General features: G+C 38.3%; 1 protein-coding gene across 8 annotated transcripts in view; it reads right to left on the bottom strand.

The window, feature by feature from the left end:
- The window catches only part of LOC113034675 (mitogen-activated protein kinase kinase kinase kinase 3), a 42,997-nt gene that overhangs the window by 15,898 nt on the left and 1,437 nt on the right, over window positions 1-25,662 (bottom strand). For 5 of the 8 annotated variants that reach the window (XM_026189491.2, XM_026189492.2, XM_026189495.2 and 2 more), the window contains exons 2-15: window positions 14,807-14,864; window positions 12,141-12,231; window positions 11,840-11,904; window positions 11,674-11,729; window positions 11,494-11,541; window positions 10,929-10,971; window positions 10,617-10,689; window positions 9,751-9,882; window positions 9,320-9,382; window positions 9,102-9,183; window positions 7,828-7,944; window positions 4,954-5,026; window positions 4,742-4,800; window positions 2,375-2,437 (exon numbers count right to left, since the gene is read on the bottom strand). In XM_026189491.2, the coding sequence (XP_026045276.2) occupies window positions 2,375-2,437; window positions 4,742-4,800; window positions 4,954-5,026; window positions 7,828-7,944; window positions 9,102-9,183; window positions 9,320-9,382; window positions 9,751-9,882; window positions 10,617-10,689; window positions 10,929-10,971; window positions 11,494-11,541; window positions 11,674-11,729; window positions 11,840-11,904; window positions 12,141-12,231; window positions 14,807-14,864 (1,023 nt within the window). The remainder of the gene's footprint in view (window positions 1-2,374; window positions 2,438-4,741; window positions 4,801-4,953; window positions 5,027-7,827; window positions 7,945-9,101; window positions 9,184-9,319; window positions 9,383-9,750; window positions 9,883-10,616; window positions 10,690-10,928; window positions 10,972-11,493; window positions 11,542-11,673; window positions 11,730-11,839; window positions 11,905-12,140; window positions 12,232-14,806; window positions 14,865-25,662) is intronic. The other 3 variants (XM_026189493.2, XM_080288163.1, XM_026189497.2) reach the window with 1 other exon arrangement.

Genomic DNA, 25,662 nt, shown 5'->3' with positions numbered 1-25,662 from the left:
TCTTTTGTGTTGACTTCTTGGGTAAAATGACAAAAAACACAAATGTATGACAGAGTCTGAAGCCATAACTTTACAGAAGCATGCACAAAGAGCAACTACAAACGTATTTCTAATATTATTATATGTCATTACTAACATATTTGTTTTCTAAATCAATCAAACAATCAATACACATTTTTAGTGACACCTAGGGCTGTGCGATATGACCAAAATCTCATATCCCGATATAAGACATCTATCGTCACGATAACGATATAAATCACAAAAATGTAACATTTTCTGTAAATTCTGTGAATCTCGTGCAGCTCGTTTTGCGGGAAGTGTTTCCAGCTGCGCGTCATGTAGCTGGAGTCGAGTGTTTTAACCGATGCATGAAACTACACATTTTTAGACATAAGTTTAACGGCCGCCGTTTTCTTTGTGAGTATTTATTACACGGCGTGCTGCGGGGAAAAGCCTGTTCTAACGTTTGAGTCTAAGGTTTATTTTTTTTAGCACCTGACGCCTCTTTTTTGCTTCTCATCCATAAATACTCTGCATACTCTTTCACGTGATTCAGTTTATTTTGAAAAGTCTCAACAGGATCTTGAGCTTTATTGTGAAAGGTTTATATGGAACATAAACAAGCGGACACGAGATGGTGTTACCGTCGTTGTTGCTAACCACAACGCATAAAAACAGGCGCTTGTCCGTCCGTAGTGTGGTTATATTAAATATAAGAGAAAGAGAGAAAGAAGAAATGAATATAGCCACTACAGTGACCGTCAAAAGGATGAAAAAATATTGCCGTAAACAGTTTATTTTGCAACACCACGAAACAAACGATAACGTAAAATGAAATGATAGACGTTTTTATATCGTCATCCGATATATATCGTTATATCGAACAGCCCTAGTGACACCCCTAATACAAAGTATCTGTAGTACAGTAAAGTACACCAGTAACTCTTTGGAGCAGTTATCAGATACATTGGTGGACGCCTAAGTGACTCGCAAACCGTGGATTGGGAACCAATGTTTTAGATAACTTTGGTAAGAAAAGTGTTATGTTGTCATAAAGCACATTTGAGAGTGTGCGGGCTAATAAAGAATCAGCTGTGCAGATTTTATGATTCTGCAGGCTGACAATAAATTCAGCACTATGACAACGGTCCTGAATTTAAATCAACTAATGAAATTCTGGTTGGATATCGGTGACATAAAAACCACAATGTGAATGCAGCATCTTGTCAGAGAAATATTTTTGAATGTTACGCCTGAAAGCAAAAAGCATGCAAGAGGAAATGCGCACTCCAGATGAGCAGACACAAAACACCAATGCTACAAAGAAACTACAAAGAAACACGCATACTAACAGACAAAAAACAAAGCAAAAAACAAGGCCTCGCTACTCTGGTTAACTACAAGAGGTTAGAAAAACATAAGCAACACTTTACAAATGAGAGAAGCGCATTCTGTGGAAACATCAGAAATATGGAAAAGAAATATTGAGTACCATAGAACACACATTAAAAGTGTATGTGCTAATAAATTTGAGCAGACATGCCTTTTATATATTTTAAATCTCCTTTAGATGTCCTTGAGCAAGGCACTGCACCACTACCAGCCTTTAGAGCTGCAGCTCCACTGCTGAACCTGATATATCTTCCTCTATATTAAAGCCTTTCTTGAAGTAAGTCTTACGACTTGGCAGGTATCTTGGCAGTCATTTTGAAGCACTTTAGAACAAACTTTTAATTCAGTGGTTACTGACACATAAAAACTGCATGTACAGAAGTCCAGTTAAATCTGATTTTAAAAGGAGAAAATACTAGAAAAGTTAGCCAACTTTCTCCAAAATATGCTTTTCCCCCCTGAAAGCTACCCTTCTGTCACAATTCTTCAATACATCTCAACTAGACATTTGCTGAGTAACATGCCTCTCCACTGTAGTGTCCCTCCCTGTGTTTATACCTCTGTGTGCCAATCTGTGTGTTTTATGCATATATAAGAACAACAACAACAACAATAGCACTAACGACTCTAATCACTATGACAACTACAACACCAGCTCGTGAGGCAAAAGCTGAAGCTGGAAACAGAAGATAAAGATGGGCAGTAACAGACGGGTGGACTAGAAGAGATGGATCAACAATGTGAAATAACAAATATACAGGTTGGACATCGAGCAGCCGAGAGATTCAGAGCTCTGAAAAAGGACAAAAGTAGGACAAGGACTCATCCTTCAGAGTTTAAGAATGAGCAAGATGGAGAGAAAAAATTAAATTATATTTTAAATAAAGCATGACGTTAAAAATTGACAGACTGAAAATAAATGGGCCAACAGCTGGAGAGATGGAGAGGCTGAAACAAAGAGAGACTAAAGGTGTACTACCAGATTAGATCTTGCTGTATAGTAGAGCTCCTCAACACAGTCCAGATAGGGCTCAGAATCACACTGGTCAGCAAGACAGAGCGAGAGAGACCTCAGTTAATACATTAACCTGTCCTGGACTAATGGTGGGGAACAGGTAGGAATGGTGATATGGAGGGAAGGGATGACTTGTGAAAAATGAGTTTGGGTTAAAGCTGTGTCCACACTGGAAATGATTCGCTCGTCGCACATCACTTTCAAGCTGGTGGCTCATCGCTTTTAGACATTCCAGGTTCCGGTTGTCTAAGTTACTCTCTATAGTTTACTACCAGGTCATATGTCAGTCAAGGGTATTCTTCAGTCACTTGCCTGGAAGTTGGGAACAGTTTATCTTGTGTCCCGCCCACTTCAACTCAGCAAGAGTTAAGTTGTCTTTATTTGCTTCAAGTCGCCAAATGTCATTCTATTTCTATGGGTCACTATGAATCACTTCCAGTGTGTACGTAGCTTAAGGCCATTTTTATTTAGTTTTTAATAGGTGCTTGACTTGGCAAGAAAAGGATAGAGTATATTTGAATAATAATCTCAAGAGAGGAGGAGACAGATGTGAGTTTAAAACATAGATGGAGGTTTGGAATGGAGAGAAAATAATAAACTGTGCTACAACAGCATATATGTGAGCCTACAAAATATAAAGTTAATAAGGGTATAATATGGGTACTTTTCATAACATTCCACATACAAATTAAACAACTAATGGTAGCCAGCTGTATTCTGGGTAGTATTTCCACACATGCATTTCTCACTCATCATGGGTATGGATGTCCTGGTACGTTTAGGCTATTAACATTTTCTTTGAATCATGCTGCTAAAGTGTAATTTAAATGAGTTCTTCCAATTTTGACAAGAAAAATGGTCAAATATTCAGCCAGAAGACGGTTGATGGATACCAAAAGGTCTGACTTGCTAAGGGACATTTATCCAAATATTAGTGGGTGTGTATGTATACTTTAGAACCTGTGTGGATTAAAGAAATCCAAAAATATTTCAAACTTGTGCACTCAATCCTTGCTTTGTTAAGTTATTAAAGACATATGCTGTACAATCATTTCATCCTGGAAAGAGAACAGTTCATGTTAAAAGCCAGAATTTACCAAGTTATTCAAGCCCATGATGAGTGTCCGTAAACTTGTGATCAGCGTTTTAGAGGTACTTTCTGTTACTATGGGTCTGTTTGATTTTTGGCCACTATTGCAAAAAAAGAGAGAAAAAAAAATACTTGCACAGAGTCTCTTTTGATCAAAATATTATAATATGAATGCTAAAACAGCATGGCAGTCCTCACTGGATGGATCTTGGAGCTACAAGCTAAAAGCTAAAATCTACACATGTCACAAGACAAATGTAATGCAAGCTGCCAGAGTTCCCTTGAAAAGAGAGTAGAAATTTAATGGACAGATGAATGATTGTTGATAAAAGATGAATTACAGATCATATGAGGTTAATATGATAGCATTAATCTAAATTTATAGATCAAAAGATAAAGAGACGACAAAATAAAGGTTTGGTTAGATTTTTTGGTGAACTATCAAAGACAACTTTAAGAGGGTGGGGACAGTGGAAGACGTGCAAGAAAGGACAAAAAGGTGAAAAGGAAGTCGGGGAGCAACATATACTGGGAAAAAATATCAAGAAATCATAGCTCAGCCAAAGATTTTTTTAAAGAACCTATGCTAACTTTTTGACCAAAACTGAGCATAATCTGACCAAGATAAATTACAAATTTTATGCAAATGAAAGCCAAGAACACGACTTTTATTCTACTGAGTTCTGTCCAACCAGTAGCGAAAGAAAGCTACTACTGACAATTCATACCTGTGTTTGTCAAACAGCAATAACAAGAGGTCTACAGTTACAACTTCATTAAAATGAATCCATAGAGCCGTTTATCCAGCTGGGTTGTGTATTTTAAGCTACTGCAATAACACTGTTCAGCCACAGCCTTCAGGGTTTGGTGAATCCCAAAACATTCCAGATCAAATTGGACTTTTAATTCCTCCAGCAAGCACAAGATCCACCAGGGACTACTCTCTTTACGATATATTCACAACAGCCTGCTGGTTACTGTAAATCTGATTTTATATGCAACTGGGCATTAGATTTCTGCCAATTCTGTTGTTATACCCATATAATAATTAGCGAAACATGCCATTCCTAAACCTTAGAATATTTAACTAGGATTGGTTCAACACAGACAGAGAAAAACATAGATTGGTGGAGGTGCCATGTGTGATTAGGTGAGGGACAGCCAAGTTGGTACTGGTTAATTAACAACCACACAAATCTCATCTCATTCGCACACATACAAACATAATGTGATCAACTCACCGGTTCATGATGAGGTTGTGTCTCCTTTTCCAAAAGACTATCAAACTTCACTTGATCGACTGAGAGAGGCAAAATAAGAGAGAGGGGAGGATGGGAGAAAGGGAATATCATGAGGTAGGGAGATATATATACTGAGTAAGTTTATTGAAGAAGGAGGAAAAAGATACTAAAGACATTGTATTTGTTCACATTGACCTTTTGTAGCAACTCACATTTCATCTCGGACAGTGTTTTTCCTTCTCTGGTGCTCCTGCTGGTGGAGCGGATACGATAAGGAACCGGGGACTATCAGGAAATAAAAAGAAGAGCAGACAGTGTCAAAGCTGCTCTGGACACTCGGTGTAGTGGTTTGCACTAGATTTGGAAAGATCACAATAGGTTTAAGAACAAAAACATAATCCCACTGCTATTTCCTGTGGGTGGGATTTGATGACACAGCAAAAACAGAGAGTCTCACACACACACACACACTGCAAGAACCAAAACAAACAACAGCAACACAGTCAGAGGAAAAACATTCATCCACCCTTTTGGTTCCAAACACTGGATACCTGTAAGCTGTAAAGTCCTCTTTACATTGGAAGCTTTATAACAGAGAGATTGTCACACAGTATCTCATCATCATCATCTGATGATCTACATTCTTAATACAAGCGGAAAAACAGGGTTTAAATGCTGAAATGGAAAACGGTACTTAGTTATTTTATATGTCATGAGTGCAGCTGGCCATTCTTATTTTGAACCACAGTTATTGTTAATTTAAAATAAAATCCAAACTCCATCCCACAGAAATCTAATGACACAGCAACCTCAGTGCATGCTTATGAAGCACTGGAAGACAAACCAAGACAACAAAAGACCATGCATCAATCAAAGCAACATTTAGAACTCGGCTCCTCCAACAGACATTTTTGTTTGCTTGTTTGCAATTATTCTCATAGTCCATTCTCATTAGACACAAACCACGATTAATACCTGAAAGGTTAAAGACAGGTGAAGATGGCGTCCATAGCTATAACACTTTAGCAACCTACAGCCTTTTGGCCTTCCACAACACTACATTTTCTTTTGTCTAATATTTGAAACATCAACATGTTGGAGGGTTTTTTTTCCATGAGTTTGTGTATGAATTTAATACTTAAAAACATAATTCTAGAGAGAGTGACAATGTGATATTTTTGAAGCCATCTTTATGAATTTAGGCATTTCTTTATCATCCCAGGTGCTACAGAACTGAAGTGAATGGAAAAGATCCTTAGTGATGCTATTTATGCCTTTTTTCCACTAGCAACCGCTCAAGTTGACTTTTAGGGCTTTCTGTTTGGTGGTAGTGCCGACTTGGCCGGGTTTCCAAGCAAGCCAAGTTGAGCTGAAAATGTGACGTCAAAACACTGCATGCCACTGATAGGCGAGGAAGTAATGTCACTGGATGAGTCATGAGGGTGACTCCTGCGCAAGAATAATACCGCTATTTTTTTTAGACATGGCAAATAAGGAAATGGGCTACACACAAACCAACACTGGTCCAATGACAAGATCCAGATGTATTTGTGCAAACAACAGAATCCAGAGGGAGCTAGATTATGGTTGTGTTGTATTTGTGTTGCATACATATAAGACATTAAAATGGTATAAAACTGTAATGGAAAACAACTGAAACTGAGTAGAGCAAAGTAGAGTCAAGTTGAGGTGCTAGTGAAAAACTGACCCGATTTCCTGCATTCCCCTTTGATTCTCACCGATGTCGCCAGTTGTTGTTGTTGGAAGGTTACTTTTATCTGCCTATAGTCACTATATGTCAGTCATAAATAATATAAACTTTATAATTTGTTACATTTATGAAGCCATTTCTATTCTACCGCTGTTTTTTAAAGTTTTTTACTTAATTATTTTTTGTTTTTAATTGGGATCTGTGACATTTTTACCATAATGTTTTATCTTATTCTATTTTAATGATCCAATGATTTATTCTACTTAATGTTTTGGCTGCTGTAATACAAGAGTTTCCCAAATTATTAGGAGAAATACAGTGGACCTTATCCTATTATGGCCTTTTATTTGTTCACAACTACACAGAGATGACGTAAAACCCAGTAAGTAATAAATCACCGGAATTTCCTTATAGCCAACCCTTATCTTTCTATTTTGTTCACACATGAGTGCTGTGCAGTTGTGGCTTAAATCATTAACTTCAACTGTGTTCTGAAAATGTTAAAGTTTAGGAGCAAAGCTGAATTTGTTTTTTTATCTCTAACAATCTCATTACTTAAAGCATTCAAGTAAAATGTGCATAAGATATAAGCAAATTTTAGAATAAGAATAATGACGCAATTTTGTGTGATGCAGTTGTATAAAGTCAGCTGATTTGAATGTCAACAGAAAGGTCTATGAAACCGCCACAGTAAGCTATCAAATGACTGTTTCACATACCAATGTCGACTTCCACGGCAACACCAGCAGAAACTGAACTGGAAATTTACTTTTTATTCATTCAGTTCTGTAGTCCTATTCCCCCCCTGCCCCCCCCTCCGAAAAAAAAAAAAACTACAGTCAGAAGAGTTTGTGTTAGAATGACATCAGTGCAGACACTGCAGGAACAGTAGTACCTTCCGACGGGCTGCAAAACGGGGTGCACGTCGAGCACCGGGACTTATGGGAAGAAAGTGACCCCTGTACTTAAACTAAGGATTCAGAGGATCAGGGATGGGGAATAGAAGACAGGAGAGGAAAATAAAATGTGGGGCGATACAAGCAGTGCTAAAAAGAAGAAGAGAAAAACAAAAGTGAACCAAAAACAGAAAATGAGAAATAAATCTGAGAGAAGCAAAAGAAGAAGTGGATAAAAAGGAATGAGTAAGAAAGGGAAAGACAGAGCAGAAAGATGACTCACATGTGACAAAGAAAGGAGGGAGTAAGCATGGAGAGAAAAAGCTGTGAATGACAAAGGAATTTAATGAAAGGACAACTGAGGAGACAGAAGGAAGTTGAGGAAGAAAAGAAGCATGATCGAGTAAAACACAATCACATTTATGCTCGGCCCGACAAAACTTTGGGTTTAACAGAAAATCCTGAAGGTCAAAGGTTACCTCAGGCTCAGGGTCGTCATCGTCAAAGTCGTTGAAGGTGCTGTGGTCGGGGTTGTTGGATTTATCCAGCAGCTCAATCGCTAACGTCCTGCTGAGAGGCTGGGAAACAAAAGGGTGCTGGAAGAGAAACAAGAGTTGGAATCAATCCAGGTGACATCACCAATGGCACATTTTTAAACCAAATAAATAAAAAATAAATAAATAAACTGTACTGGGTAATATGTGATTCTTAAATAAGCAGAGCTGCAACTAATCCAGCAGCTCATTAGGGTGCTGACAAATTGATATGCCGTTTAAATAACAGCCCTAACTGCTGTAGCACACAGTGATGAATGATGCTTACAAAGCAAACTGAAGTTTATGCTTTCCTTCCATTATTTAGATCTTGCTTCATGCATCATGTATCACGTTGCTCCAGCTTCTTTTATACACAGTACCTTTTAACATCACAGAATGCACCTAGTACACATGTGAACACTTCATATATAATACATGACACCATGACCACTTAGAAGTTTTAAAAGATATTGAGGACTGATCGAATGAGGAAAAAAAAATATTGCAAAAGGTTAATTTTTTAACAGTGGATTTTTTAGTAGACTTATTTTGGAAGTCTAATGCTGCTTGCTTGAGGTGTAATCACACATCCTGTTTGGGCATCTTGTTTTAAATTTGGCCAATTTCAACCTTAAAGTATGGCTCGTGGGCAGTGATGCAACACATTAAAGTGTAGCTTTACAAGTAACCTTTTCACTGTGTGTTTTGAGATACTGGTCGGAACTACATTGGGTTAAAACAGCAACCCTTTAACCTGAATTTCACTTTGAAGAAAACAACCAAGTTGCAGGCAACAAATCTGCACAAAAAACTGCATAGTGTGTGGTAGTGCTGTGTGGTTGCTCTCACTCAGGCATGCGCCTTAAAAACTGAATACTGGGTCAGTTTGACACAGTAGTTTATATATGCACATTTTAGGTTCATGACAAACCTGCAGAGCCCACATGCAGGTGGCCAGAATAGGATTTCCACAAAGCAACCAAAAAAAATAGCAGCAGAGCTGGAAGCTATCCATCAGACCGCCTCAGAAAGGAGATCTGCCAAATCTGAAATGGCTTTTGATATTTATAAACACTGTTGAGCAATTTTGTCAGCATGGCTAGTTTCCTAACTTAACATAAAAGTTGACTGGGAAGCCCTATCATTTTTGTTTGTTTTACATCATGTAAATATGATTGGAGATGGACTGTAATGTCTGAAAGTTAAACTTTCCTCACCTGCAGCAGTTTCTCAGCTGTGGGCCTCTTTTTTGGGTTCTTGGTCAGAGCCAGTTTGACAAAATGGTGGAAGTTATTTGTCCTATTAAAAAAAAGGAAAAAGGTTTAATGTTTTAGCCCTGTAAAATGATAAAAACTGGTCATTTAAACAGCTGGGTGTTACATCTATAGCAAATGTGAGCAAGACCAACATATATGCAAAAGCATGACAGTCTTACCACTTCATTTTATCTTTCAACTTAGGAGGCTGGAAATTACTCTTTGTCATTAAGAACAGAGCCCTGTTGGGAGAGAAGAAATACAAATGAGAAAAATCACCTTTAACAGTGTAGAAAGACATGCCTTCCTAGCATTCAGTAATAAAGCCAATTTGATACACAATATCTACTCCAAATGACTAAAGCCAGTGTAATATATGAATAGAATAAAGATTAAAATCTCCAGGACATAAATATAGCAACATTTTGTAAAGTAACCCTTTAGATTTGTCACACAAAAATTATCTAAAACTAATAACATTAATGTCTGTCAGTGGTTCTGACTTTTATTAAATACATGCAGAGATACATGGTAAGAATTAAATCTTCCAAATAATATTGTAAACATTCTTTACTATCATTGCATCATCACAGCCCGCACACACTCCTACCTCATTGGGTGCAGGTCAAACATGGGTGGCTGCAGTTCAGCCAGTTCTATTGCAGTGATACCCACAGCCCAGATATCACACAACTGGTTGTAACCCCCTTTCCTCTCCACCGCTGCTACCTCAGGAGCCATCCTATACAAGGAAACAAGACAGAAGGACTGTATGAAAACAAGATGCATATAAGAGGGAGGAATGATCAACTATCCAAATGGGTTACACAACTACACACAAGAACAGAATATGAACTTTGTACAGTATTTCCCAGCAGCAGCACAGAAAGTTCCCAACCTCAAATGCAGCTCTATGATTTCTCTACAACTAACAAGTACTATTTATTTCTGGGTTTTGTTCTTTTGCATTAAAGAACAGCTAATATAATAAAGAAGAGAAACACATTAGTTGACAAATCCCTATGTGTACAACATTGGCCCATTAGCAGCAAGCATTGTATTGAACTGCCATCAATTCCAATGGATTAAAGCACTCTAACAGAACAGGAAGAGTAAATGTATCCAACAAATCAGTGAGTGGATCAGCCAGAACTTCCTTTAGCTCACCGATGAAAAGGCTCAAGTAATTGTTTTTGGCTCCAGAAATGCAAGGTTAGAAGTCTTTCAGGTCAATTTTGTTACCTTATTTTAATCATTAATTTTTATTTTGATAATTGTAATTTTTTTCCATTAATTTTTTATAATTTTAATGCATTTGTCTCATATTTTCCTCAGTAAAGCACTCTGTATTGCTGAATTGCTTCTGTATGAAAAGTGCTTGCCTTGCCCTGTCCTGCTGGGTTTTATTTTTATTGTTCTACCTGCGTACCCCTATGCAACGTCAGTGAAGCTTTTGGTTAAATATAAACAACTTACCAGTAAGGTGTTCCAATGAATGACTTCCTCTTTGCTAGGGTCGCTGTGATCTGGGCTGATACGCCAAAGTCAGCTAAGGAATAATGAAGAAGAAAAAAACAAAAAGGAGAGGAAAAAGTGGATAAAGGGAAATAGAATTAGAGGAATGTAATGAAAAGGAAGAATGTAAAGAAATAAATACAAAGTGAAAGAGGAACAGCAGAGAGGCCAAGAAAAAAAGAAAGAAAAAAAAAAACAAGTCAGCAAATGAGGCCATTCAGATTCAGTCTGTTGAAGCAGAAGGTAATTGCAGGCCTTGCGTGTTTCTCTCACCTAGTTTCACATAGCCATTGTCTGTCAGGAGGATGTTGGCTCCCTGTAGGGGAAGGAAAGAAAAAAACAACAAAAACAAAATATACTGAGCTTTAGGATAAAACACACAATTTTACACTTCAACTAAATTTTAAATAATACTACTAATTATAATAAGTATTACTAAGTATAATCTGAAAGGCAAAACAGTTACAAAGTGCTTTGTCATTGACTTAACTGGTAGTGGGGAATGACTATTCATTTTTCCTATAACAAACACATGCTTAATATATGTGGTTGTGCACCAACAACAGGTTTCCCAAGCATTTATTAAGCTTAGTCCCAGTGTAAAAGAATAATAATAATAATGATAATAATAATGCAAAAAACAGCCTTACTGAACCAAATGAATGACCCTAATTAACTAAAAATGAGCCTAATAGCTGAAGTAGATTGCTATGTTACTCACAAAGTGTAAATGTAGAGCCAATATGTAGATTTTCAGAAATCAGATTTAACAATTAATCATGACTATAACTTTATTTATGAACAAATCACTGCCCACTGCCTTTTTCTCCAAACTCACCTTAATGTCTCTGTGCATTTTGCCTTTATTGTGCAGGTAGTATAAACCCTGCAAATAGAATTACACAGCAAATGACGTTACCGTTACTATTACTCATAAAATAAGACAACAATAACATGATAAAGATGATGAAATTTTAAATCTTAATCTGGCACACATTATCAGTACTGTAGACACTACCTGTAGGGTCTCCCGTGACATGTAAGCTATCTGTGATTCTGACAAAGGCCCGGTTACTGGAATATTAGATTAAAAAAAAGACAGAAGGCATGAGGGGGAAAAAGAGACTATCAAAGATCACAGTAAAAATGAAATGGTTTGAATCATTGTGCCTGGGTGTCCTTACCATGATAGATATCTTGCAGAGAACCACCTCCACAGTACTCCATGCTGATCCATAACTTATCTCTTCTGCACACACACACAAAGAGAACTCTGTCTAAGTGCATGTTTACATTTACTCACAAGGTATGAGCCCTTCGCCTCCTTCGATCTATCTTACACCAGCTTGTGTTTTTCCTCTCTGACACTCATACTTTTTTCGAATAAAAATATGAGTCACTTAAATATCAATTAAATGCACTCTAATAATAACCATAAGAAAATACTGCACTCCACATCTGGCACACACACACACACTCTCTTACCGGAGATAACTGCCAAAATAGGCAACGATGTTGGAGTGTTTACAGTCCTTCATCATTATAATCTCCTGCTGCACGACTGCAAAGTCCTCACCTTCAATAAAAACACACACAATATTATTATAGTGATCATTTAGTATGCATCTTGGCATTGTTATGACTTACAGAATAGATGGCTGGGTTTGTTTGCTATTTTCTGTTTCTGACAGACTGTTCTTGCACTTGTGTCTGAACCACTAAGAAGAGCATAAACTGAAGCAAAGCAGTTCATCAGTCCAAAATCATAAATTGTACAGTAATTAAACAAGTAAGTAAACAGTATTTCTTTATATAGGACTTTCTGCAGATTGAATTCATGACATGCTATAAAAAAACAAAACAATACATAGCATACACATTGGTAGGATATAGTTTAACAGCTGTCCTGTAATGTCTAGCAGTGTCCCCCAAACAATATTTTTTGGGCTTGATATTGTTAGTGACAAATCAGCTGTCATGAATTCAAAGTTACAGATGCACCAACTGATCAGATGGGGACTAGTTTTCAGGATTCCTAGCCTGGACTGGTAACCAGCTGCTCAACATCGTGTATGTCCAATTATGAGCCAGTTCCTTTCATGCATGTGCAAAATGTGCAAACTGACACTGGCAAATATTGCACACTCATACGGGCAGCCACACATTGTTAGTGTCTGCCTGTGGCTGTTAGCGACTTCTTCGCTGCGAGTGAGGGTGATGCAAAGTTCGCCAAACTAGATCATCAGTGAACTGGCATGAAAACTTAAATTAAGTATCGTCACAGAGCTGAAGATGATTAATTAAACTGAAGAAGAAAAACAAAGATAACAAAAGGAAAGTGGCCAAAGCTACGTGGCGTGCAGATGGAACCGCAAAGCATGTAGCTTCAATATGAGCCTTGGTATGAGCAGTGGAAGAAAAAGAGAAAAGGGTTGCTCCCCTGTTATCTGGTGAATGATGTAAGTTAAACAAGTTAAATGATGCAAGAAACGTACATTCGTGTTTTTATAGAAATCTGTTACACCTGCTTTTGTTTGGAAAGGTAAATTATGTGTACATTAACTCCTTTATTTTTTCTATTATTTACTTTCAGAGATGTTTAACAGTGAAGATCGTGTAACTTGTGCAGTTTAGGGGAACTGTAAAGTCTGATAACTGATTTAGTTATAAAAATACAATTCTGCATTGAAGAAAAGTTTATTTTTACCTTGTATTTGGTGTGATTTGAAATTTGGAATTTTCAAAAATTGGTATTAGCAAGTAAAAAACAACAACAACAAAAAAAAAATACAACATCAGAAATCAGGAGGCCAAATAAAATTCCATTGCTTCTAAGATTGAACTCTAGATCTCCTGGCTTGATCTCCTCTCTCTAAGGAGGGAGAGAGAGTTGCACCTTTGTTGCTAGGTGGTTATAAAAAGCCTCTAAGTCTAGCCTCACTGTCGCTTGGGCAGTAAAAGTAAAGTAAAGTAAAGTGAACTAAAGTGTCATCATCGCTACTTAAAGAGGGAGGGTCGACTCAAGCAAAAGCACAGATGACATCTATTACCACAAAAAAAGAAAGAAAGAATATTTTAATGTCAAAAACTCACTATCTACCCAAAGAAAGGGCATCTGAACAGCTGACTATTTGGATTATTCAAATATTTTACTTACTAAATGAAATGCCCGATTTAAACAAGAAAAAGACAAGGAAATTAACCTGTATGAGGGAAAGGACATAGTTAAGGGGGGGGGGGGGGGGGAAGCACAAGTATCAGTGAGTGCTGGGTAAGAGGGCATAGTATGGAAAAGAGGTTTGTAATGAAGAACTTCACAGACTAAAATAACAATCTGTTGGTGAATCCTTAGAGAAAACATAGAAAGGAAAATGACTTACGAGCGAAAGAGAGATATATACGCACACTAAATACAAACTGGACAGCAACAAAAAGGGGCAGAAAAGGGAATAGACAAAGATGAAGAGCAAGATATAGGAATGGAAAGACAAGGAGTAAGATAAAGCAAAAATAGGGGATATAAAGGAATAGACACGAAGATAAGAACTATTATTTAGCAAGAAAAAGTGGGGTAAAGGATTTGAAAGAGAGCATAAGTAGGACAACACCTAATGATGCTCCAGGTGACTAACTCGTCATTTAAACGAGAGAAAAAAAGAAAGTATGCTATTTGATTAAATCTGGGACTCTCCACCATTTGACCCTAGAACTGAAGAAGCTTCTCGGATGAGAGGTGAAACGTCTTCAAGCAACTTAAAGAAGTCCAGACGCTTTTCTTTCCAAGCTCCTTAGACTACGATGACCTGGATGACTGAGAACCTTCACAGACATATACTATTTGTCTTTTTCTGTCTTTTTAAAAAAAGAAAAGAAAAAAAAGACAGAAATGCAGAGGGTGTCCTAACATTTCTGAACCAGTACGTGTCATTGTACGTTTAATAATATAATAATAACATGTTTAACCAACTGGTATTTCCGGTGCCAACTAGCAAGGGTGTCAAGTTTTAAACGTCTAGTCAGCTGGTTGCGCACATCCCTAGATTCAGCAAGAAAATAAAGTAGAAAGAGGAATTCAAAAACATGAGGAGTAGGATACAGCGAGAAAAAAAGAAGGGAGATAAAATAAGAGAGACAAAGATGAGGTAACTCACCGGGTTCCAGTTTGATGACTTTGATAGCAGCCAGCTCTCCTGTGTTTACATTACGAGCCTAAAGTATGACAAGAAGGAACGTGAGTCATTGTAGGCTTGAACATGAACAGCAGTCATTAAGCAAAGTTGTTTAAGCAACATCAAGGTACAACGTGACAGAACTGGAGAGCAGATAGAGAGAAACCCTAACTGTTTTCACTGCACTTCAGAGCACAAGAAAGACAAAACTGTAACGTTCATTAGATGAGTTTCAATCAGCTGAGAGGAAGCTGATAGAAACACCGAATCCACAAAAATGCCACCATCAAATATTGACGGTAAATATAATTGGTGCCTTTTTGTCATGAGTGGTTGTGTCGTACTTTTCAAAATCAGTTGTTTGTAGCCAGTATAGCAAATAAAAAATGTTCTGACATAACTCATTCGCAACCCTTTAAACCACAAACAGGATGGGGGAGGAATGTGTGGACTTGTTTTTCCTAAATTCCTGAAAAGCTGGCATAAGTCAGAAAAGAGGGGAACGACAGTACAGAGGCAGATTTTCTATAAATAGCAGACTGTTGTTTACATTTAGCAGGAGTGCTGATGGGGTCAGAGAGGAATTACATATGAAATATACATGAGGAAAAAGATTCTTTTTCTTTTGGGTGAGGCATGAATTGCGTGCTTCACTCAGGGCAAGAAAATGCCCAGTGGCCTGTGTGACATAGAAGCAGCACTGTATGTGTGAGAGAATGGGGAAAAGAGTCCAGCACATTCCACATGGGAAGGAAAAATGAGCTTCAATACTATGAACAACCTAGGAGTATGGTGACATTGATCTAATACATCGGCTTTTGGAATATTATTGAGTCTTAATGCTTGGTGGGGGGACATCACCATCAACATGACATCAACATCTCCGTTCATTCTGATTCTTGACACAAGTTCATATTAATTTAACATTAGGGCGACATGCATTTACATTCCCCAGTACACAAAATAATGACACAAGCACAAACATAGGGCGAGAGCAGGGTGACAGCCTCCCAGAATGATTTAGTACCTTTAAGACAAAAAAAAAAAAAAAAAAAAGGAAACGGGAGCTACTTAAGTAGTATGTAAGTCGTTTGGCTTCAAACAGACCTTCAACATAAAACAGTGCTGCGCAAAATATGCAAGAAAAGAAAAAAAAAGAAAAGCTTAAGGGTGGAAACATCGAACTTGTTTCAGTACTTGAGCAAAACCACAGTGTAGAGTACATCCACGCTATCGATGCGAGGATGTGATATGAGCAGCTGTTGATGTGAGGCCCAAACGTAAGCTCGCTATACGAGTTCATATGATGCCAATCCAAACCCCGGAAACAGCTGGTTAAAAGCTCAACCCAGGATGCAAAATCTCAAATAGCAAATATTTTTTAATTTAAATGGATTATGAGACAATATTATGCAAGATCCTGAAGAGCTACAACGTAAGTTACTTTATTCATTGTTAAACTAAATTTATAAGCAGTTATGATATGCTTTTACTTACATTTCCAGATTTGTGTTCACATTTGACTTATGCTGTAGTACTGATATTGCACTATAATGGTGCTGCTGGCACTCTGTGGCCACAGATTCGCACTTTGAATCGGGCAGTCTGTCATCACTGACAGCAGCTCGTTGGAAAAATGATGATAAATGTCCTTCATTTGTTTGCACTAATAAATGATGCTCCCTGCACGCTGCAATCACAGATAAAACATTATTAAGTATGTTTTTCTCTTTATTGTCCTAAATGGTCACTTTGCGGGGAAGCTAGCCTATATAGGAGAGTAAAATAAGTGTACATTTTAACATAAAAAGACTATAAAATTAAAAACCCTTTAAAAATAAAAATAAAATAAGTATCAAAATGAGAATAATTTAAAATGCAATGTTCTTTTTACTGGCTGTGATATCACAGCAGGTATTGTTTTACCATGGCAGTCCATCTGTCTGTGGCAAAACAAGATCTTGAGGACACCTACACAAGAACTACCACAAAGGCAGAGTACAGCCAGACAGAAACATAAGGGAGGGACTCGCCACTTAAAAAAAAAAAAAAAAATTCTGAAATTCTGACACATGACCCGACCATACTAGCAAAAGCCAACACACACACGATGATTTAAACAACCAAACTATGAAGTTGCAATTGTGTTGTTGCACTGACACAAGCACCTGTGTAGCAGAATAAATTAGTGCTGCCACAACCGCTCGGATGCTTTACTAAGAAGAACGCCAAAAGGTCAAGACTTGTTAGGCAGGAATCTGGAACATCAAGACTCAGTCACAAAACTTTACAGGTGTGTAGCTGCACTATAATGAAACCACAAGGGTGTGTCCCCAGAATTCATTGGCACTGCACTTGGTTTAATTCCATCACCACCAGGATACTGTGTGTCAGATGCTGTGAAGCATAAGGTGCTGACAGAACTGAGCAGTGAAAAAAAAACAAAGTGGCACAAACAATGACTCAAACTTTACCGAGATCACTTCAGTAGTGTGCACTGTGGTCACACAATAGTGATGGCAAAATAAATTTAAGGGGTAACCACAGGAAAAAACAATGTTAATGCCAAAACACAGACACGTGAATTTTATTTTTATCCAACTATAGGATTTAAAAAAAATAAAAAATTCAAGTGAAGGAGGGGAACCAAGACCGATCCACATCAAAACAAAGCGGGGGGAGGGTGGGAGAGACAAAGAGAAGCAAAGAGAGGAGGAGATGGATGCAGAGTGGAGAGCAGAGACAGAGCGTCTTCAGACAGACCAGAGATGACTCATGGTCGCTCGGTGCCTCTGTTGGTGGCAAAAACACGGCCACACTCAATTTTAGAGGCTTGCTGCTGGGACTGACTGATGGGTATTCCATCTTTCTGCAGCCAAGGGCCTGAAGGTTTGATCATTTGTTTAAAAACCAAAGTTTAGGCAGGAACATTAGTAAAAACCTCTTTCTTCCTGAAATATTACAGTGGCCACAACACAGAAGCACACTGTGGTTCTAAATTTTACAAAGTAAAAGAAGTCAGTGTTGGAATAAAACATCTAACAAATTCTCATAAAAGCATACACATAGTTTTGGTGGCAGACTGTGGCTCAAGTGGTTTCCCCCTCCTTTCATGATTCAGGGTATCAGCTGCTCAGTTCAGCTCTTTTCATAATGAATAATTGTATTTATTCAGTGAGTGGGGTAAGTCAAGGGTGGAGGCAGGCCTGTTCATCACCTGGACATTTTTTTTTGCTTTGGGCATTGCTGTTGTAATACAAAAAGAATGTGGTGTGGCACTGTCTTGCTGAAATAGGCAAGACATTCCCTTGTAATTATGTAGCCTGAATTGCAAGAAATGTTGCTCCAATATCTGTATACAGATACAGTGTTGCAGTTGTGCTAAACCGATGTGCCACACTAACACACACACAATGATTTTAGAACTTTACTCAATCTATCCTAAATGATCTTCAGCCCAGACAGGCATCTCCAGATCTTGGTTAAATGTCTACATGTCTCTTTCCTGTAAACTGTGCTGTATGGTACTGTACTGTATGGTACCATACATATACTGTATGGTACAGTTTAACCTTGCATAACCTTCCATATTAGCACTTCAGATCCCCATCCCCTCCTGTCTCCGTAAACTTGTTGCAGTTATGATCTTATACCCAGTTACCATCTCATCTTCACTTTGTCTAATTTCTTCGAACTTTGAGGGTGAAAAAATGTCCATTAAAAACTAACACACTTCCATGTAAGAGTGATCCAGTATAATCAGCTCCTTCTGCTAAAGGCCACTGAGCAGCTCCACTGCAAAAGCGCTGGAGTTAATGCCTGGCCCGGGGCAACAATTACAATAGTAGTTAGCCATTTACTTCCTTTGACAAGATTTCTCCAAGCGATTTCAGCTGTCCTTCCAATTACCACCACGCTTCACTGAACTTTAAGATAACCAGTGCATTAAGTAATGTCAAGTTCATGACTTAAGAGTTTCTGCTTTTAGTTTGCTCATTAACATTAATTACTCAACTTACATCTTAATTCTCCCTTAAGATTGTTACTTTTTTAAAAGACAAACATGATCTTTTCCTCTGCTGGTTAAGCGATGAAGCTTGAACCATTTTAAACATACTGGAAAAACATAAAAAGCTTACACAATTTTTAAACAATTACTCTTGGATTTAACTTTACCAACTTGCTGATTAGTCTGCAAGTTAAGTTTATAAAGATGGTGTTCCATAAGTAACATATTTTGGCTCCATAGCTTGTTTACTCAAAGTTTAGTCCAATTCACGACGTCATTGAGCCATTACAAACACATGGCCCCAGGCGGCGGGGACAGGTGAGGTGAAAGCCAAATGCAGTTGAGTGCGCTTAATTTGTACACCTGTTTTTTAACGAAATACCCACTCATTCAAGTAGAACACCCATAAGCGCTGAGACACACAAAAAGAATCACCCAGAACTTCAAGTCCACTTCAACCGTTCTTTCTTTTTAAGCACTCAAAGTTGTACCATGTATGCATGCTGCAAATTATCAGTATAATTCACATCACTGGCATCAACATTTAGTGTCAGCCTGTGAAGTTGCATACCACGCACCTCACACACCGCTGTAAGTCCGACCCACCCAAACGTCTGCATAAATATGTGCACTATGTGTATGCAGCAACAGTGTTAGTGGAGTAATAGAAAAAGTACATTTATTCATAACACAAGCAACGATCGTCAAAACAGACATAAAAATTCCTTCCAGGAGTTTGGCATTTAGCCCGAGCCAGGGTTAAGAACTCAATATCATCACATCTTGAAATAGGATTTGATGCTTTTGCTATTACGGTGCCAGGAGTTACTGAACAACTTCAGCAAAAGCGCTGTACTCTGGCACAAGTATAATCAACAAGATGATCCAAACAACACAGAGATCTAAGGCCTTCCTAGTCCTTAGTAAAGAGGGGCCTATAAATTTCAGTGACATATTACTGCTGAAGAGCGTAAAATTACCCCTGCTGTATTTAAAACAATTGGTGTAGGTGGCAGTCAGCACAAATAGAACCCAATCCAAACAGACATTTCCGTTAAAGATGAGGCAAATTCACAGAGTCCATTGCATCTGAAAACTTGAGCTTGTTGCCAGGAATACAGGAATCTGTATTACTCCTCAAGCCATCAAAAAGGCATTTAACCAAGTGTGGTAAAATAGCGCTTTGTGTTTCTTTCTGTGTCATAGTTAAGCAAAGAGACTAGGAGCCACATATTTGGAAGTCCAATGTAATAACTAGCTCTCTTTATTTTCATTGTGGCCTTTCATTAGCTTTAATGTTGTCCTGATTTAATTTAAGCATTTAAAGTGCCAAGTAGGGCTGTTCTATATAACGATATATATCGGATGGCGATAAAAAAAAACGTCTATCGTTTCATTTTACGCTATCGTTTGTTTCGTGGTGTCGCAAAATAAACTGTTTACGGCAATATTTTTTCATCCTTTTGATGGTCACTGTAGTGGCTATATTAATTTCTTAAAGTTCTCTCTTTCTCTTATATGTAATATAACCACACTACCTACGGACAAGCGCCTGTTTTTATGCGTTGTGATTAGCAACAACGACGGTAACAGCATCGCGTGTCCGCTTGTTTATGTTCCACATAAACCTTTCACAATAAAGCTCAAGATCCTGTTGAGACTTTTAAAAATAAACTGAATCACGTGAAAGAGCAGATGATGAGAATTTAAAAAAGAGCCGCCAGGTACTAAAAAATAAACCTTAGACTCAAACTTTAGAACAGGCTTTTCTACTCAAAGAAAACGGCGGCCTTTACAACTTATGTCTAAAAATGTATGTTTCATGCATCGGTTAAAACACTGGAGTCCAGCTACATGACGCGCAGCTGGAAACACTTCCCGCAAAACGAGCTGCCCGAGATTCACATAATTTACAGAAAATGTTACATTTTTGTGATTTATATCGTTATCGGGACGACAGAATTCTTATATCTGGATATGAGATTATGGGTCATATTGCACAGCCCTAGTGCCAAGTATTTGAAATGACAAAAATAATACAAACCATAAAAGCTGCATCACAAAACATGCAACACAAGAGTCAAATCAAGTAAGAAACAACTTCAAAAAGTAACAGTAGCAGCTCCTTTAATTCAAAAGAGCAAAACTTGCTGAGTGGAAGTTTTCCAGTTCAAATGCAGCAAATATGCTGCTTTACAAGGGAAGGCCCACAGACTTCCTCACATCACACCATAACGTCTTTTGTGCTCAACTGGAGTCACACCACTCACTGTGTGGATTGTGCAAACCAACAGCTAATCCTGGCAGACTCTTTTTATTACTCATTTAGGATTAAATAAAATGATCGACTCCAGCCTACAGGATTGTGCATGGACCTGTATTAACCTGATGAAGCTGAACTTTAAATAACTGGTTACACCCTCGTTCAAGATATTGTGTACCAGAGTGGGCTGCTGATTTGTTTACATAGTTAAAATGCTTTGAACAGGAGACTGACATGTCAATTTTGACAGTCTATACAGAGCAAGGATTACAAAGTGTTGCACAAGAGCTCTGAATTCATCTGTTAAACAAAGCATTTTAATTTTGCACTCCCTAAAAGAAAGGCAATTATGTCTACGCTGAAAATCTTTGATCACACACTAATCCCAGGAATACACTGTCGTCCTGTACCTCGGATGAGGCTGACAGAGCTGATCGCACCCACTGAAGATAATGGTTCTGCCTCCACCTGACAAACTACTGTATGTTTCTGACGCACCCTAGAAGTATCTCTCCATGTTGTAAAGCTAATAACACTTTCTTACTCCATTTTTGTCAACTACATATAGGAAAAGATGCTGACAGGAAGATAGAAAATCCAGTCCAATTTCAAAATAAAAGACCCTGTACCAACTAAATGATCTGACTTACGCTGTGCAAGGAAGTGAACAAAACTGTCAGAAACGCAGTGTTTTTTGGTTTTAATGTGATCCCTGCTTGACTGCAGGCAACAAACTTTTAACATTAGCATTTTTCAGCAGCATTAAGGCCAGGATTAACACCTACTGACACCTCATGGATGCTTAGCTGCCATGCCACAGTACTCTTGCAACATAATGGCAGTGCTGGCTTACCACGACAATTTGACTGGTATGTGGATGCCTTCACAGAGCCACATTTACACCCTTAAAATTTGACATCACTCAGACCCTCGCATATATGCAGAAGCAGAAAGTATCACATCTGTATTATACCTACTGTAACAGGAAACCAAACTACAGTATCTACCACGCTGCATGACAGCACAGTCACAGGGTTGTTATTACCAGTTCCTTGCCACTGCACTGCATTATTAATTACCCTGTAAACATGCAAGTTATCGGTACTTCGCAGCACTAGTGGCGCAGAGACAAAATCCTGCAGAGTAGATTAACAGGATAGCAACTAAAATTTTCAACGTACTTCACAAACCATGCATTGCTTGAAAGTATGTACTCTGAAGTCTTTATACTCCACCACAGTGAGAAAACAACTGAAGGAACAAGGACAAAAACAGGATGGTTGTGGACCAGCAGCTTCAATTGTGACTCTACAGCCATCTGTGCTTGCGTGACTATGCAGGTGATGATACATTCATCTTATTCTGTGTGTATGTGTTGCACTGGGGCTCACCGCTCCACCGTCTTCCTCTGTTAGACTGCTGTGAAACAATAGGACATGAACACACACACATGGAGGAAGCGAAGATTCCTGCATTCCTATACTACGGAGACTCAACTGTGCCACACACACAAGTTCAGGGCAGGGGAACTATTACTGTCACATTTATAACCAATATGGATATCATTCTTTCCATTCTTTCAAAAAAGTAAGTGAATGTGCAAAGAAAGCCACGTAATACAGCTTCAACTGTGGATGACGGGACGAAAGGCTTGTATTACTTTTATGACCAGCCTGTTCTCATTCCCTGGGAGCCAAATACTGCTTTTTCGTCAAAGCCACTGGTGTGTCGCAGATACACACTCGCCTTTGGTGTCTCCATCTTCACACATTGGATGATGGCAGTAGTGAGACGGGCCCTATCACTCCCAACACATTGTGTATGGATGCCTGTAAAGCAGTGGTCCCCAACCCCCGGGCCATGAACCGGTCGTTTGGTACCAGGCCACGAGAATTGAGAATTGAGGCTCGGGTGTGAAAATTATGGTTTTTGGTGTTTTTAAATCAGCTTTTATTGTTATTTTTTTATCGTTTTTATCGTTAACTCGGTTTCCCTGGGACATTTCCCGTGTGTTATGAATACATCTTATTTTTTTGGTACCGGTACTGGTTTTATTTTGTTGTATTTATCCGCGACACCTTAAAGGCCGTGAAAATATTGTGGGACATAAACCAGTCCATGGCGCAAAAAAGGTTGGGGGCCGCTGCTGTAAAGGATCCCTTGATATCACATTTGAATGTTTTGGTTAAGTATCATTTTCTAATGCACAGAATGAAGAAGCACAAGCTTTCCTGGTTAAATCAAGGGAAGTAAAAACCAGACAAAGCAAAACATAAACCTCAAAAAAGGACTCGAACCACACCGCAGTCTTCTTTCTGACAACTGCGTGACTTCCTCCAGCGCCAGTTTTCCAACATCCTAATGCAGAGTTTCAAGTTAAGGCCATTTTAAAACGCAAATTCTCCCCACAATACATTTAAAAAACGTTCTGCTTTTCTCAGTGTCAATAACCAGACACAAATAACTATGTCGACTCTGGCATATGCAGATGTCCATGCTAGTAAACGGACTCAAAATCAGTTTAAAAAAAGGTAAACAGCCATAATACCATTGCTAACCTCTTACATGATATCTAATATTTTGCAGATTCTTGAAGTGTTTCGTGAGAACACAACAATCTCAAATTCTCAAACAAAGAAGAGCTGATACTTGCATTTATTGAAGCAGTATAAATGATAAAGTGGAACTTAAAAAGAAGAGTGTAGTCGCTCCACCGCTCGCCCAGAATTAAGTGGCAAATCAATAAAAATGGTAGTGAGAGAAAGCTCGGTTTGTCAATGTCATTTTTTTTTCTGTTGGCTTATCTTTGACTCACCAACAAGACTGGCAAACATAAGTGTGCTGCGTGCAGTTTACTGCTATCATGTTCCGGTAATTCTTAACATGAAAGTTGACACTGAATATACCTTTTGTTTTCAAAAGGCAGTGTAATCCACGAAGGTGAGAAGGAGCTTAATATGTGAATCAGACAAAACTGTCACCTCTAATACAAGAGGAGTAGGAAGGCTGTTTTCCAGTAACGATACGTGGAGGATTTGCGTTCAGGAATACCAATCCTGTGTCTAGTTTCTGTTATTTATTTCTGGGGAAATAATGTGGTGTTAAATGCGGATAAACTGACCACCATTAAATACTCACTTGTCCCAACTTACTACACAGCCCCAGGGTTGTGCCACAACCCTTATGTCTACCTTACGTCACCTTACTTTGAAGGTAAACATTTTAATCATATGACACAGAGACTTGTAGTTCTACTGACTGTTCACCATTTTAAGGTATTTTCCTCCATCCTTACCTGGGTTTTGGGAGAAACACCTGAACCCTTGGTGCTTATTTGACCTGAAATGGCTCGCTTTACATATATTACTAACTACCATGGTGGTGGTTTCACAAAATACGGGTTCCCCTCTTTGTAAAATTTGAGCCACAAATTCACCCTGAAAACTCTCTTTTGTGAGGCTCAGATTTGTGATCTTTTACACAGAAGGCCTGTCTCAACATCAGCCAATGCTCCTCCTACAGTTTCTAACAGATACACAAAGAGTGGCAGGTCCACAAACAGAGGAGAAAACAAGCTAGCAGAGTTCATGCTTTATTTCCTGCTCAAACATTCCTGTCCAAGCCACACTTTTTCACACAGTGGTAGAACCAAATATAGGCATCGGTGAGGTTTACCATGTCCCTTGGTGCTTAGAAGCACATCCAGAGGTTTCAGGTCTTTCAGTAAATTCCTGCTGAAAACAATGAAATAGACATTTAGCTACATAATGATCATAGTTCCTACAGTATAGCATCCTTATCAACATATTAATCTGCTTCCAGTGAGAAATTACAACTTAACTCATAATTCTGCCATATTTAAGTTGTGTAGTTGTGTGATTTTTGTCCTTTATAACTGTTTTTCAAGTTACTTTGGTGCACATTAATCAGCTATGTGCCGCTTGTTCCAGGCCTGGAAGGGGAATCAAGTCTGAGATGCCAACCTACCTATCTACAACAAGGCAAGATACTGAACTTAAATTAGAAACAAACAAGATTAGGAGCAGCGGAGGGTGGGCGGGTATGAGGGGCACTTGTGAAAACGCACACAAAATAAATAAGGATATAATATGCATATGATGGACTATTTAGGATTGAAATTAACAGACTGTGCGTGTTCAAAAAGACTGGAAACATTTAATATCTCTAGTCTTTAGGATTCCTGTAATTACCACAAAGACCCTGGAGGTTAACCAAACATCATCAAGTCCTATTACCGTGTTTAATGAATCTCCCGTCTACAAAAAGCCTCCCTCACACAGCAGTTAAATTCCACAACAGAGTGACTATTACACAAACAAATACATAACTGAGGGTATAGATGGTTAACTTTTGTAACCTTACTGATTTGCTACAGAGGGCAGATCAAACGGGTGAGACTGATAGGTTTACTTTTTTATGTCCATGGTTCTTAGTTTTAGAGTTACAGTATCCTGTCCTACATATTCTCATTGGTTTTCATGTACTGCAGCATTATTTGGGGATACTTTGTCATATTTTGTATCATTTCCCATGATACATGACCAG

This window comes from Astatotilapia calliptera, chromosome 13 (assembly GCF_964374335.1).
Source record: "Astatotilapia calliptera chromosome 13, fAstCal68.1, whole genome shotgun sequence".
In the NCBI taxonomy this organism is placed as follows: Eukaryota; Metazoa; Chordata; class Actinopteri; order Cichliformes; family Cichlidae; genus Astatotilapia; species Astatotilapia calliptera.
This window is presented reverse-complemented; position numbering and strand designations above follow the sequence as displayed.